This window comes from Oryctolagus cuniculus, chromosome 1 (assembly GCF_051225735.1).
Source record: "Oryctolagus cuniculus isolate XC-2025 breed Fujian yellow rabbit chromosome 1, ASM5122573v1, whole genome shotgun sequence".
NCBI lineage: Eukaryota > Metazoa > Chordata > Mammalia > Lagomorpha > Leporidae > Oryctolagus > Oryctolagus cuniculus.
The window spans coordinates 91,664,126-91,680,606 of record NC_142867.1 but is presented as its reverse complement, the minus strand read 5'-3'; the positions used below and the strand labels follow the sequence as shown (position 1 = coordinate 91,680,606).

General features: G+C 37.1%; 1 protein-coding gene across 2 annotated transcripts in view; it reads right to left on the bottom strand.

The window, feature by feature from the left end:
- CNTN5 (contactin 5) overlaps positions 1–16,481 on the bottom strand; it is a 1,376,886-nt gene that overhangs the window by 425,551 nt on the left and 934,854 nt on the right. For both annotated transcript variants that reach the window (XM_089312106.1, XM_051820359.3), the window contains exon 7: positions 11,900–11,995. In XM_089312106.1, the coding sequence (XP_089168232.1) occupies positions 11,900–11,995 (96 nt within the window). The remainder of the gene's footprint in view (positions 1–11,899; positions 11,996–16,481) is intronic.

The window sequence follows — 16,481 nt, the reverse complement described above, 5'->3', positions numbered from 1 at the left end:
TTAACCAATGTATTCTCATGACTCAATATTTTGAATATGCATTTTTTCAGATGTATCAAACAAACAAAACCCTGCACAAAAAATAAATAATGAAATAAAAACAATTAAGAGGGCCCGGTGCTCTAGCATAGCCGGTAAAGCCACCTCCTGCAGTGTTGCCAGACCATACGGGCACCGGTTTGAGTCCCCACTGCTCCACTTGTTTTTTTTATTTTTTAAAAATTTTATTTATTTATTCATTTGAGAGTTAAAGTTACAGACAGTGAGGGCGAGAGACAGAGAGAGAGGTCTTCCTTCCGTTGGTTCACTCCCCAAATGACTGCTACGGCCAGCATTGCACCGATCTGAAGCCAGGTGCCAGGTGCTTCTTCCTGGTCTCCCATGCAGGTGCAGGGGCCCAAGCACTTGGGCCATCTACTGCTTTCCCAGGCCATAGCAGAGAGCTGGACTGGAAGAGGAGTAGCCGGGACTAGAACTGGCGTCCATATGGGATGCTGGCCTTGCAGGTGAAGGATTCACCGACTGTTCCACAGCGCCGGCCCCTGCTTCACTTCGATCCAGCTCTCTGCTATGGCCTGGGAAAGCAATAGAAGATGGCCCGAGTCCTTGGGACCCTGCACCTGCGTGGGAGATCTAGTAGAAGCTCCTGGCTCCTGGCTTCAGATCAGCACAGCTCTGACCATTGTGGCCATCTGGGGAGTGAACCAGCATATGGAAATCCCTCTTTCTCTCTCTCTCTCTGCCTCCGCCTATCTGTGGCTCTACCTTCAAATAAATAAATAAATAAATCTTAATAAAAATAAGCAATTAAGAAAGGCCTTGGTAAAATGGCTGAACTCCTCAGATATTTCTGGAATAATTATTTTTTGTTACCTTGGTACAAAAGTTAAATGTGAAACATTAGAAATCATCCTTACTCTTTTGTTTGATAAATGTTGCCCCTCAAATCTGAGTCATTTTTTCTAATAGTCATAGTTACTATATAATTTTTTAATTATGAAACTTAAGATCTCTACAGTATGAAATTTCATTTTAAAGAAAAATACCAACCAAATATTTTATTTTCACTCATGAATTTTTGTTTCTTATTTTACACAGATTTTCTTTAAGTGAACTATATCTGGTATAAATAACCCTAGGATAAAGACTTCCCTAATAATTGATTGCACTAATACCTGGTACCCTTTTAATTCACTCTCAGGGTTTGTTTTTCATTTTCTTGATCATTTTCCCATCTACAATCCATAGATTCACATTGCCAAGATTCATTCATCTTCCAGTTGCCTTGTTGTCAGTTTGATGTCAACCAATGGCTGTCAACTGGTAATTAATGTTAGCAGATAATGATTTAAGGTATCACCTTTCTCCAAATCATTTGCAGTTTAGAGAAGACTCTTGAAGACAGGTCTTCAAGATAAGAATTGAATTTAATGCTTATGCTCCTCTAAGCAATCAGCTAATTGCCGTACATAAACTGCCTCTTAATTCTCACAAGAATCATGTTATCCGTGTCTTTTATTACTCAATTTACAGGTAAAATAAGGCTTATTTTAACAAACAAAACCAATAATAAGTGTCAGAATCAAGATGAGAACCTCTGGCTGAGTACAAATCTCAGGTGAAATATGAGCATCTAGTATAGGTATTGTTAGCAGAGACCACCTGATATTTCTTTTGATAGTGTTTTGGCTATTATTCTGTGTTTCCTTCAGATTTGTCTGCTCATGAGCCAGCTGGTTGCACAATGGATTGAGGCTAGTAAACCTATCTGCCTTAAACTAGGTTGAGGTCAAAATATTATGAATCTAAAGAAGAGAACAAATTCTTTATATTTTTCTTTAATTGCAATTATCCCAGTGGAAGTGTCACAGCTCAGACATGGGAGCTGAAGGGCTTGTTAGCTCTACTTTGATATTTCACTGAAGAGGATGGGTCTGGGCCTTTTGTACCTCAGCAATCACTGTGATGAGACTATTTTTTTTGAAATGTGTTTGAAAATTTTCCATTAAAGATTGTTAAAGGCACAACCAAATACATTATGTGCCTATGTTTGCTACACATTCAAGTAAATGCTTTGCTATGAGCTCATTATTTTATACATTCAGCTATATTCTATAGTGGCTTAACATTAACATGCAGAAATCAAACTTCAGTCCATAAATCTTCATACACTACCCTTAATCCAGCTCATCTGGAGTTTCCAAGACAATAATTATATAGATTTTATAGATATATATAACCAATTAATTACCCGAGGTTTCATCCTCCTTTACTCTTTAGACATGGTATGCATTAAGTGTTAGTGTCTCCCATGAGGGACACGGGTGCCACCACACTTCTTGAGACAGAAGGAATGATGCTAGAGGGACTGGTGGGTTTGGAGAGCAGTCTGGCAGCTATAACTGTGTCTACAGATTTATATTCTTAGGGAGTGAGCTCTATTCAAGGACTGGGGATTTATTTTACCTAGAACTCAGTAGCTTCACATACTCACCAAGACAAAACTATACTGAGATAGAAAAGTGAGAAGAAACTAGGGCCCTATTCAGAAGAATAGGGAAAATATTAGAGTTTTTTTTTTTGTTTGTTTGTTTGTTTTGTATTTCTTCTGTGTCTACAAGTGGCCTTATGTACTCTGGTGTTATTTCTCATACTGAATGTCGAGTTTGCTAAGACAGGGCTTTCATATTTTGTCTTTATTTCTTGTTTCAGGACATAAAAGAATTCTCTATAAATAATAAAGATGTCAAATAATGGTTCTGGCTAGTTTTTCTTGAGGATTTAAGCTCTTATGTTTTGACACAACAGAACCCTAATGCACCTGGGCATCAAAGGTACATTAACCTTTGAGACTTCAAGCTCTTGTAGGTTTGAGAAATAAAATACAAACATTTATAAAAAATCAGTGATTCTTTCATATCTAAGCAGTTAACTTAATTCTTACAACCACTTAGTGGTTTGAAAAATGCAGCTTAAATATTATTAATCTCAAAATAGATTGGAGGCCTGCTTTAACTATGCTGTATAAATGTACAAATTCTATCTGCAATTTGCAGCTATTGAAATTGGATGGTATTCTAGAAACAATCCATTTTCTCTTTTTGCTAAAATGTTTATTATAGAAAAAGAAATATATTTCCCAGCTGCCTGTGGAGTTCACATTATAAACATTTGATCTCAACCAATCCAATAATTATATCTCAGCCTATGATGGTGATTATGCCTAAAATGATGTTCTGCTGTAACACATCCAGTTTTCTATGGTCCCTCTAAGTACCTAAAATTTAACGTGTCTAAAACTCAACTAATCTTTGCCTAGATAAACTTTTTTATTTCTTAGTTAATAGAAAATAATCCAAAAGTTAGAAATGTTAGTTTCCTTTCTTCAAATTCTATTTGGTCAATGAATGAATGGATCAATTACTCATCAAAAGAAATATTTAAAGTGTTCAAAACTGATGTAGTATGCAAAATTTCTAAAATAAAATAAATATTTAATTTTGAAATGAGAAGAAGGAAAAAAAAGGTGATTGAAAATCCTCCATTAGTCAAAAAGTGTGAAACTAAAAAGAGGACAAATGAATCATAAAAAAGCAAGGTAACTAATGCAAAATAAGAGAGTAGAAACTTTTTAAAAAGATAGTGGAAATAAATATAAATGGTCTAAACTCACCGTTCAGAAAAGATAGGCACTCAATAAATATTTGTTGAATGTAAAGAGAAACAAAATATTTGATAGAATGAAATGCTTATTATTTTTGAAAGATCAACAATTCCATTACTAACAACATCTTGTTTTGTTGATGTGCTATAAAGTTCTTAGTATAGCTTTAAACAAAATATATATTATTCGTACAGTACAAAACACATTAAATATTGAAATTTTAGTTCTATCACTTACTGGTTATGAGAACTTGAGTGTTTCACTTAATCAGATTCCTCATCAATACATGGAGATGAAAATAATTTTTAGGCTTCATATATTTTATAACGTATCTGATTATTATACTATAATATGTCTATTCTTATATAATCATATATATATATAATAGTAATTACTGAAATGTTTATTTTAAAAAGTACTAAGGTGATGGGGCAGGCATTTTTACTGTAGCAGTTAAACTTCTGGTTATCACAGCTGCATCCCACATTGACTACCAGGGTTCGGTACCTGGCTCTGACTCCTGACCCCCGCTTCCTGCCAATGCAAACACTGGGAGGCAGTGGTGGCAACCCAGTTAGTTTGGTTTCTCACACACATGTTGGGATCTGGAGTGAGTTCCTGGCTCTCAGCTTTGTCACTTGGAGAATAAACCAACTCACAGAAGCTGGATCACTGTCGGTTTCTCTCTCTCTCTCTCAAATAAATGTTTTAAAAGTACTGTGATGTTAGCCTCTAAACCACATAATATTCTTATATGTAATTATATGTTTTATGAGGCTTATTTCTACATTTTCAGAGCTTTTTAAAAAGAATAGTCCTGAATTTCAAAATTACTAAATTGGCAGCGATGTTGCTTAAGATTTATTGGGCTGGTACCCTGGCTCACTAAGCTAATCCTCCACTTGCAGCACCAGTATCCGGGGTTCTAGTCCCAGTTGGGGCACCGGATCCTGTCCCTGTTGCTCCTCTTCCTGTCCAGCTCTCTGCTGTGGCCCGGGAGTGTAGTGGAGGGTGGCCCAGGTCCTTGGGCCCTGCACCCGCATGGGAGACCAGGAGGAAGCACCTGGCTCCTGGTTTCGGATCTGCACAGTGCGCCAGCCACAAGGCACCGGCTGTAGCGGCCACTTGGGGGGTGAACCAATGGGAAAAGGAAGACCTTTCTCTCTGTTTCCTCTCTCTTACTGTCTAACTCTGCCTGTCAAAAAATAAAAATAAAGAAGATTTATTTTGTCTATTTGAAAGGTGGAGTTATAGAGAGGGAGAGATCTTCAATTTTCTGGTTCACTCCCAAAATAGCCACAATGGCTGGGGCTAGACCAGGCTGAAGCCAGGAGCTTCTTCTGGACATGCCACTTGGATGGCAGGGACCTAGTACTTGGATCATCTGCTGCTGCTTTTCCAGGCACATTAGCAGGGAGCTGGAACAGAAGTGGAGCAGCTGGAACTCAAACCAGAGCCCACATAAGATGCCAGTGTTGCAGGTGGCAGTTTTATCCACTATGCCCCAATGCAGGCCCAGACAGTGATGGTTTTGATAATAAAAAGTATTTTAGACAGGTATTAATACGTAGAAAATATATTTACTTCCTGATAAATAAATAATCACCATAGAATACAAATACAAAAAGATACTTTCATTCATATTTTACAAGGGTCTTGAAAAAGTCATGGAAATGCTTAGTATGAAAAAAACTATGGATGGGTGTTAAATCATATTTTTGCACCAAAATAAACTCATAGTAACTTGTTATAATATGTTTAAATAAGATCCAGTTTGAGGTGATAAGAGAGATAAAATGGCAATTTTTTTAAAAAAGCCCCTATCAGAAAAACATGAATTCTGCTGTAATCGAAGCAAAAAAACATGTCAAATTTATGGTTAAAATTTTGGTCAAAGAATTATGAAATAATTGATGCTCTATGAAAAGTTTATGGGACAGTACACCAGAAATATCAGCAGTTTACAAATGGATTATACATTTTTTAAAATACTTTATTTATTTATTTATTTATTTATTTCGACAGGCAAAGTGGGCAGAGAGAGAGAGAGGCAGAGAGAAAGGTCTTCCTTTGCCGTTGGTTCACCCTCCAATGGCCGCCGCGGCTAGCACGCTGCGGCCAGCGCACTGTGCTGTTCCGATGGCAGGAGCCAGGTACTTATCCTGGTCTCCCATGGGGTGCAGGGCCCAAGGACTTGGGCCATCCTCCACTGCACTCCTGGGCCACAGCAGAGAGCTGGCCTGGAAGAGGGGCAACCGGGACAGAATCCAACGCCCCGACCAGGATTAGAACCTGGTGTGCCGGCGCCACAAGGCGGAGGATTAGCCTAGTGAGCCGTGGCGCAAGCCGGATTATACATTTATGATTAGTCAACACAATATTGAACATGAAGCCTGCAGTGGCTGACATCCACATATTTTCAAGCCCTAATTGACAGGAACCAGTTTAACAGCAAACGCAATAGCCAACACCATTGACATATCAATTGGTTCAGCTTGCAAAAATCGTATTGAAAAATTAATGTTGAACAAATTTTCTGCTTCATAGGCACCAAAACTATCGCACCCATATCATCTGAAGACAAGGGAAAATCTTGTAATGGAAAATTTAGACAAGTGCTATAAACATATTAAAGTGATTTTTTAAAGAACTGGAACAGCAAGAGCCCAGCAAAAAGGCCCAGTGGGTTAAGCTATCACCTGCAAGGCCAGCCATCCCATATGGGTGCCAGTTTGATTACTGGCTGCTCCGCTTCTGATCCAGCTCCCTGCCAATGTGCCTGGGAAAGTAGTGGCTGATTATGCAAGCACTTGGGTCCCTGCACCCATCTGGGCAATCTGGATGGAGTCCCAGGCTCCTGACTTTGGTATGGCTCAGCACTGGCAGCCATTGCAGCCATGTGGAGGAGTAAACCAGTGGATGGGAGATTCATTCTCTCTCTCTCTCTCTCTCTCTCTCTCTAACTTTGACTTTCAAATAAATAACTATATTTTTTAAAAAGTAATTGGAACAGGCCGGTGCCGCGGCTCACTAGGCTAATCCTCCACCTTGCGGCGCTGGCACACCGGGTTCTAGTCCCGGTCGGGGCGCCGGATTCTGTCCCAGTTGCCCCTCTTCCAGGCCAGCTCTCTGCTGTGGCCAGGGAGTGCAGTGGAGGATGGCCCAAGTGCTTGGGCCCTGCACCTCATGGGAGACCAGGATAAGTACCTGGTTCCTGCCATTGGATCAGCGCGGTGCGCCGGCCGCAGCGCGCCAGCCGCGGCAGCCATTGGAGGGTGAACCAGCGGCAAAGGAAGACCTTTCTCTCTGTCTCTCTCTCTCACTGTCCACTCTGCCTGTCAAAATAAATAAATAAATAAATAAAATAAAATAAAATAGTAATTGGAACAGCACATAAAAGCTGGCTTTACCAAGGATGATTCTATAGACAATGCAAAATCAAATCAATAGCTACCAAGAGGTAGAAGTAGTTCAGTAAAAACAAAAGCAGACGAGTTAAGAGCAAAGGACTTAGCAAGAGTATTTGAAATAGAGCATTTTGCTTATTGACTTCAAGGAGAGTCAGATTTTTAACAATGAATTATTAAGGAAGTGCTTTGAGAAAGTACCCAAAGCTTTAGAAGAGAAGCCAACCTATTGTAAATGCTTCACCAGAGTCATTCTCCCCATCACAATGCTTCTGTGCATTCCTCCTATCAATCAAGGACAATTTGAAAGAGTTTTGATGAGTATTCATTAGTCACCTTGCATGCCTGATCTTCTGATTTCTATGTTTCCTAATCTTAAAAAAAATCTTGAAAGGTCCATATTTTTCTTCACTTAGCATTGTTTTTTTTAAAAAAAAAAAAAAAAGCTGCATTTAGGCCAGCGCCGCAGCTCACTAGGCTAATCCTCCGCCTGCGGCACCTGCACCCTGGGTTCTAGTCCCGGTTGGGGTGCCGGATTCTGTCCACGTTGCTCCTCTTCCAGGCCAGCTCTCTGCTATGACCTGGGAGTGCAGTGGAGGATGGCCCAAGTCCTTGGGTCCTGCACTCGCATGGGAGACCAGGAGAAGCACCTAGCTCCTGGCTTTGGATTAGCCTGGTGCACTGGCCACAGTGGCCACTGGGGGGTGAACCAACGGAAAAAGGAAGACCTTTCTGTCTCTCTCTCTCACTGTCTAACTCTATCTGTCAAATTGGAAAAAATTAACATCATCAAAATGCCCATACCACCAAAAGCAATTTACAAATACAATGTGATACAAATCAAAATACTAATAACATTCTTTTCTTATCTAGAAAAAATGAAACTAAAATTCATTTGGGAACACAAGATACTCCAAATAGATAAAAACAAAAAGCCAGAGGCATCACAATACTGGATTTCAACACATGCTACAGGAAGTGGAAGGCAGTAAGGAGGTGCCTCAGAAAGCTGAAACTAGATATACCATATGACCCAATAATCCCATTTCTGAGAAGTTACCCAAGGGAAACTAAATCAGCATCTGAAAGAGTTATTTGTACCCCCATGTTTACTGCTGCTCAATTAACAATAGCTGAGATATGGAATCCACTCAGATGTCCATCAAATGCTGACTAGATAAAAAAATTATGGTATATATACACTATGGAATACTACTCAGGTGTAAAAAAGAATGAAATCCTTCCTTTTGCAACAAAATTGAATCAATTGGAAACCATTATAATAGTGAATAAGGCAGTATCAGAAAGACAAATATCATATGTTTTCCTTGATCTGTGATAAATAAGAGTTCCAAAAATGTAATGTATAGGAGTGAAATTGACATTTTGAGATTTCGATGATTGTTTGCAGCCCTTGTTGCTACTGTTGTGGAACACTGTTTTTTTCTTAATACTACTTGTTGAACTCTTTAATTAGAGTAGGGTTAATTTTATAAGTATAAAGTAAACTGACAGAAGACCAGAAGACTTAATTTTAAAAATTAAGAGAGTTGATAGGAGAGAAAAGAGGTGGAAGGGTTGGAAGTGGTGGGAGGGAGGTTAGGATGGGAAGTATCACTATGTTACTAAATCTGTATATATGAAATACATGAAATTTGTATACCTTAAATAAAATTTTAAAAAACATTTAAAAGTAAGCAAATCTCTCTCTCTCACTGTCCACTCTGCCTGTCAAAAAATTTAAAAAAAAGTAAGCAAATCTATGATTGCTTATGGAGATTGGTAAAGAAGGGTTCATTGACTTCTTTAAATTACAAGTGTCCTGAGACTGGTTTTCAGTGATGATGACAAAACTGTATAAATGTAGTAAAACATCAAATGGTACATGTATATACTGCAAATGCAATTTGTACCTCAATCTGTTGAAAGAAGGAGATGGGGATATTTTAGATTCAGGTAAGTCTACAAGATATTTTTGTTGTGTTTTATATGTGTGGTTTTCTTTATGGCTTGGGGATAAGTCTGAATTAATTTATTTTTATTTATTCAAAAAGGAAAGAGGGGTGGCATCCTGGCACATTGGTTTAAGCAACCCATATGAATATTGGTTCAAGTCTCAGCTGCTTCACTTCTGATCCAGTTCCCTGCTAATGCATCCAAGAAAGAAGTGGATGATGGCCTGAGTATTTTCTCTTACTCTGTAACTCTTTAAATAGAATAAATCTTAAAAAATAAATAGATAAAAGGAGAGAGCAAAAGTGAGGGAGGGAGGGAAGGAGTGAGTTCTTTCATCTTTTCTTCTCTCCACAGATGACTGCAACAACCTGAGCTGGGCCAGGCTGAAGCTCGGAGTCCAAAATCCAATCTGGGTCTCCCATAGGGTGGCAGAGACTCACATAGTTGAGCCATCCCCTGCTGCCCCCAAGAGTATACATTAGTAGGACTCTGTGAATGGAAGAAGAGCTGGGAATTGAATCTAAGGACTCTGGATATGGGATGTAGGCATCTCAAGCAATGATTTTCAACCATTGCACCTAAAGTATGTCCATCAAAAAAGATATTAAGCTGAATAGGTTCAGGCATGTAGTAGACTGGTTGTTGGATTTACACCAGGAACAGGTTTTTGTCAAATGTCAAGTCAGTGTTGTAAAGCCAAAGAAAGATGAGGAAATTGAAGTACAGAAAACCATAATGACTGTAAGAGAAAAGTGAGAATAAAAGAAGTAAACCAGAGAGAAAGGAGGGGGTAGGATCCGTTATTGTGGATTTCATGAGAATAATGGACTCCTGGAATAGGATCCTGGAGAAAGGGAGCAGAAAGTAGAATTCTAGAGAGTAGAATGCTTGTAAGTATGGTAGCTGTTGGTGATAACAGATCAAGTGATCATTGAGCAACCGTTTTGCTTCATGCGTGTCAATCTATACTAGATATCACACAATTATTTACTTAATAAGCTATTAACACATACTGTCATCCCATGTTTATTTTATCACATATGTAGTTCATTGTAACATTTTCCCTCCAGTAATCTCTATGTAGTTTTCTCCACCAATTAACTTCTCTGTGTAATCTTTCAGTTTTGCTTTCTATATTATTGTCTCCCACTCTATTTTTTAAGCATATGGTCCAACAGCATTCCAATATAGATCCTGCTTTTTTCCTTCAGAAATAATTCTATGTTGATAACTTTCATCAGTCTGGTATTAATTCATTTGTCCTTCATAGATCATTCTCCTCCTCCTCTTTTTCCCTCCTTTTCCATTTTTTATGTACTTGAGAGGGAGAGGGAGAGAGGTAGAAGAAGAGAGGGAGCGGGAGTGGGAGAGGGAAAGAGAGAGAGAGAGAGGAAGGAGAGAGGGAAAGGGGGAGGGGGAGGGGGAGAGGGAGAGAGAGAGAATCATCTGCTGATTCACTTCCCCAAACCCTGCAGTGTCCTGAGCTGAGTCAGTCCAAAGCAGGAGTCATATACAGGTCATCCATGTTGGTGCCAAGGAACCATTATCTGATATTTCCCCGAGTCTGCATTGTAGGGTAACTATTATTCATGTAATATTACTTTCAAAGTAAATCTCTCTATAATCAACATTAGACATAACATATACTAATGATGGAAGTTTTTCTTAAACCAGTCATAAGTTTTTGTCTTACCCATAGGAAGACCTACAATATATGTTGTCTTGAAAGAACATAAATATAGATTTAGATGCAAGTAAGGTAAGAGATGTCATTACAAAATACCCAAGTTATTCAAAGATTTGGGTGACTGGATATGTAGGAATTGGATGTACCCAATTCAGAAATGATTCCCACTTTTGTGATTTTGTGAGAGTTTCAAGGCAAGATTTTTATTGAAAATGTCCTTGTTGAAATGTGGCATGCTTTCAAGTAAAAAAAAAAAATTGAGGATGAGATAAAGATGAGAAAACTTTAGAAAATTGATGCCATACATTTTGTTATTTTTGTTGAGAATTTTCTGTGATAGAAGCAAATCATACTCTGACTAAATTGATAAAATAACCTGGAAACAATTACTGTTGTCACACTAAGTAAAGAAGAAAATTGATAGAGATACCAAGACTCTGAAACCTTGAATTCTATTTCCAGTGGTTGGCTAAGGTCTTTCTTATTTTTCTCTCTCTCTTTCTGATGCTGGCCATTCTTAAATTGAGGTACAAAGTGGTTCCCATTTCAAATTATAGCACTTAAATATAATAAATATAATTAACCTTGGGTAAAAAGGCATATAATTAATCTGAGAACAGTTTACAATCCTGGTTTTCCCAAGTCTCTTGAAATTTTACCTATTACCATGACTTTTACAAGTAAGACCTCAAATAACAATAAAGTAACAAGCAATAAGTAAATTATAGGTTTGTTCAAAATTTAGAAAAAAACATCCCTTGGAAAGCTTTGTTCCAGTGTGGCAAAGAACAACACACATAACTGAGTACCCAGCTTATCTTCTGTAACAGATGTACATTGCTATTCAGTCAACCCAACTCTGACATTCCAAACCATTTTAAGAAGTTTTAACTTTCTGAGTTGATCACTTCCTTTGTGCTCTAGGCAATATATTCCCCACCAATGGCAGGCAGAGGTATAGCCATGGCAGTCACCATAAGGACAATGGTGCAATCCTTTCACAGGAGTCCAGTCTCCTGTCCAGTTGTGTTTAGGGTGTGACCTTTTAATTGCTCATCTGGTACTCATCCACATCCAGAAACCAGTACATGTCACCTGCAATGTTTCCCTGTCAACACACTGTCAGAACAAACATATCGTAAGAGAGAGAAGCAGAAACACAGTACGGAATTAGTTCTACTGTACCTGGCGAATGAGGCGGAGGAGAGCACAGCAGAACGACCCCCTGGCCTTCCCGCACAGACACAGCACTTCTTGTCCGGCCACTAAAATTTCCCAGATCTGTCAACAAAACACAGCATTTAGAGGCGAGGCAAACAGGAGTTGAAAAATCACTAGTGTTTTAACTTGCACAGACTTTCTTTTTTATTGTGGTAGAAAGGCCTTAAAAAGAAATCTATATTATCCAATAAATACCACAATTTAAATACATCTTTGCTATCCATAGGGATATCACATTCTTTAATTCTATTTACAGTGAACAGAAATTGTCAGTACAGGAAAAAACTAGACAATGCAGAATCTTAACATATTAAATATTTTACTTCATCCTGTATTTCTTATATATTGATATTTTTACTATGAACAGCACTCATTGAATCAGAGTAAGAGACATGAAAGCAGTTATGGGCGCCTGTTGTGCAACCTGCTGCCTCGTAACATGCTGGGTTAAGAATGGTGTGGAAACCAGGCATGGCTTGCCAAATTAGGGATACTTGAATGCTCTAACAAAACCTAACTAGGACAGAAAGTGTTTCTTTTCTATAAATGTGAATGAGAAAGTCATGTTACTTGCATTTTATGGAAGCCTAGAATGCACTCTACAAATTAATTATACTCATCCGTTTTTATTAGTCTGGGAGTACTACAGCTCTCAAACTACTTACTTATATGTATGAAGGATTACAGCACTGGAGTTCAATTGCCTCTCCCATATTATGTTGCATTTTTGCAATTTGGAAAGAATTTTTTAAAAGGATAGTGGCCAAAAAGGAAATTATGTGTAATTCTATGTGTACTTGTATTATTGCTTATTAATCTATTCATATCAGTACATATACCACCACTCCTCTTTCTTGGGAGCAATTTGAACAATGATGCAAATTTTAGAAAACTTTCTTACAAATGGAAGCAGTTCGATTTTTTTGTGAATAATATTTTCCCAGAATTATAGGTCTTAAAAAACATGTTTCCATGGTGAGAAATGATTCCTGGAAATAGCCTGACATTCCACGTACCCTATACATACTGTAAAAGAGATTCTTAAAAGGATTCCTAATTACTTCACACTAAAATAGCATGACTCATAGCAATACAAGGTAGAACCTCAAATATAACATTATCAATATGAAAAATGAAAAACTAACCAAGAAAATATTCAGGATGAGTATAGAGTATGGACTCACCACCAAGATTATTCCTCTAATCGTAGTTCCTTCATTTGAATGACATAATACAACATAGACACTTTCATGTCTCAAATACATAGGGCATGTCTTTAAACTCATATGCATTGATTTTTAATAATACAGACTGTTTATCTCCAAGAACTGATATCAATATGAAAACGAAGCATGGTCAAGTTTCAAATATGACTCCCTTTGACTTTACCCCCAGAATACAACACAAGAATCACACAGTAAAGCAGTGGTTGTGCTATGGCTTTAATATCTCTTCATAGATTTTATGGTTTTTACTTCCCCCTTTTCATCCTCATTGAATGTATGAACTCTGAAAGCTCCACGGTTATTAATCTATTTTAATTCAGTTTCTGAAATGCTTTCTTAAAAGTACATATGTACTTTCATATAACCTCTACAAGTTTACACATGCCTATTACAACACTTTAAATCAACCTATTGAATTAAAAGAATATTTTAACAGAAAAAGTCTTACATTAATGCTTATTTCTAAGGAATTGTGAGTGTACGACCTAGAAACTAGACACACACAAAAAAGAAAAGACATTTGTAAAATAATTATGACCTAAATTATGTTTTGACCAAAAACCATGACCTAAAAGATGACACTTAACTGTAATTGCTTTATGTTGCATCAACTGTTAATGCAAGCACAACTCAACATTTACTTGCAGAATTATTTCTGTGTCATTATTTTCTTGGAACTAAAGCAGAAGTACAAAGATAAGTGGATTTTTAAAATTGTGATAGTTTTTTCTTACATAAAATCATCAAGAGAAATACTAAAAAGAATTTCATGGAGAGTGTATGTTTCTTACTTAATGCCTTCCTCCTAGTTAAAAAAATGAAAAAGTATTATATAAAATGTAAAAGTGGTTCTTGTGCCAAGCAAGATTATGGTTGATTTAAAGCAGAATAATTTACTTAAAAACTCCTGGTTGCCGTGGGGATGGTGGCAAGAATAAAAAATCTAAGTGAAAATATGAAAATAAAGCTGGTTATTTGTCTCATTGCAAGCAGAAAGCTATTATATTTTTGGAGGTACTTATTCAGGAACTTAGAAATCTTACAGTGGATGTCCATGAACTTGAGTGCTTGACATATTATTTTAACAGATTATACCTTCTATATAACAGAGGGAGAAATTTAAAAAGCAAGAAATTTTATGGCTATAAACTTTGATTGTTTTAATTGAAATTCACACAAGATCAAAAATGTGTTCATATGTCATATCTTTGTTCTTCAAGGTAAAATAGGAGTAAAATAAGTAAAATAAGTACTATAAAACTCAAATTTGAATCATAAGTGCCAGTAAACACCTACACTTACTAAAAAGCATAAGGACAAATAGCGAATTAATAGACTGGAGGAGAAAATTTGAGAAAAATAAACAAAGAACTCTACATTTTATCTTTATGTGAACCCTTGTCTTTGAGTTTCAAATCTCATGCAGAGTTCAGCTGATGGAATTCTTGCCCATTTTCATCCTAGAAGATTCATGCCAAGTAAAAAAGAAGTACAGTAAGCGATGTGCCTGGCATTGAGAGGAGAGGAACAACGCAGAATCAGAATCTGATTTACTGCATATTGACAGCATACTGGTATCAGTCAAATCACATTGTCACTTTATTTTTAAAAATATTTACTCAATGCACACTGCACATTGAATACTATGGTAGATGCTGGTGATATAGAAAAACCATAAAAGAAGGATAAAATATGCAAATGTATCCTATGAACTTGGACCCTCTGTACATAGCTCAGAGCCTCTGGCCATCAAATAGCTACATGGACTCACACCAACATGGTAGCTTGCCACAGCTTATGAGTGATCAACACAAACCATGTACATTTTCCAGGTAGTGCCTCCCACTGTTTCCCTAAATGGGACTTACCAGCATATGTGTATGCATTCTCCCCCCACCCCCCACCCCATCTCTCAAGCCTGACTACTCTCATCATGCCTTCCTCCATTATACTTTTCTTCTCTGACTTATTCCGCAAGGATTTAAATCAGTCTGTCAGCTTGAAATAGATAGGGATATAATACAAAAACATAAAAGTCGTAGTTGAAGAATTTTTCTTAGGTAAATGTAAAATGGGTAGGAATAAAACCTGTAGGGTAAATTAAGAACTGATGACTATATGTCACATACTTCCGGAAATTATTGGAAATTGGCCATAAATTTGACTCTAAAGTTAAGAAAAACCAAAACAGAGATAGTAATATCCACCATATCAAGTTTATAGTTACTATAAGATCAAAACTTTCTAGGAACAGTGAAAGGCAAAACCTTACCTGATACTAAGGTTTAAGAGGAATTTCTCCCACAGATTTCTTAAAGATAACACTACTTCGTATAATAGACTAAGTAACTGTACAAAATACTTAAGATTTTTCACCTGTCCTAAATCCCTTAAATAAATACATTTGCATTATATGTGCACATACAACTATTGGGAATATTTGAAAAGCATTCCAAGAGTTTTCATGGAATAATCATTTTAAAGTACTGTAGAGGAAAAGAGCATGAGAAACAGGCAAGAAGGAAGTTGCACAAGTGGTGAGGTGCTGATCTTAGGATTCATGCATGCTAAATACAAAACAGACTGGCTTGGTTACTGGTGAAAAGTGAAGGAAAAACACCAAGGCAAGAGAACAAATACACAACGAGGAATAAAGTGCAATGGTTCAAATGTATCCTGAACTCGCATTTGCTGGTCTTAAATCTATTATCAACACATGGCGATATTCGTTGTATAGTAGTTGTGTGTTTGGAAGAAGAGATTGGAATGCAGTGATCATCATGAGTTGTACATGATTACATTAATTCTGTAACTGGTGCTAGTGATTTTTCAACTGTCAAGGCATTCTGTTGAATACTGACCTAATTTATCACAAATTTTAAATATTTTTCTTAAAAATAGGATTTTCACTTTTTAGAAAAAGTAAAGCTAGTGAAAAAGGTGTACCATACTAGACTAGGTGTTAGGGACTTGAGGTTTATGTATTTTCAATTACTAACATTTCAGTGGATTATTTAGCAGATTTATCATACATAAGACCAAGGAACTGAGCTGGGTACACTCTGTGTACATTCTCACAGCTGTACAATCTATGATTTCTATAAAAATGAGTGACAAGTTGTTTAATATTTGCTTGCTATTTGCTGCATTACTTTCAAGTGATTACATATTCAAGTCTTTCATCAGTCGTATTTGTTGCTCTTGCTATTATCAGTAGGGTTATTCAGGTCATTGCCAGAATTTTTGTGTCCCATAAAAATATCTTATAAGAAAAACATGGGTCAGAATTCACTTGGGAACTATTTTTGAGATTCTAAAAT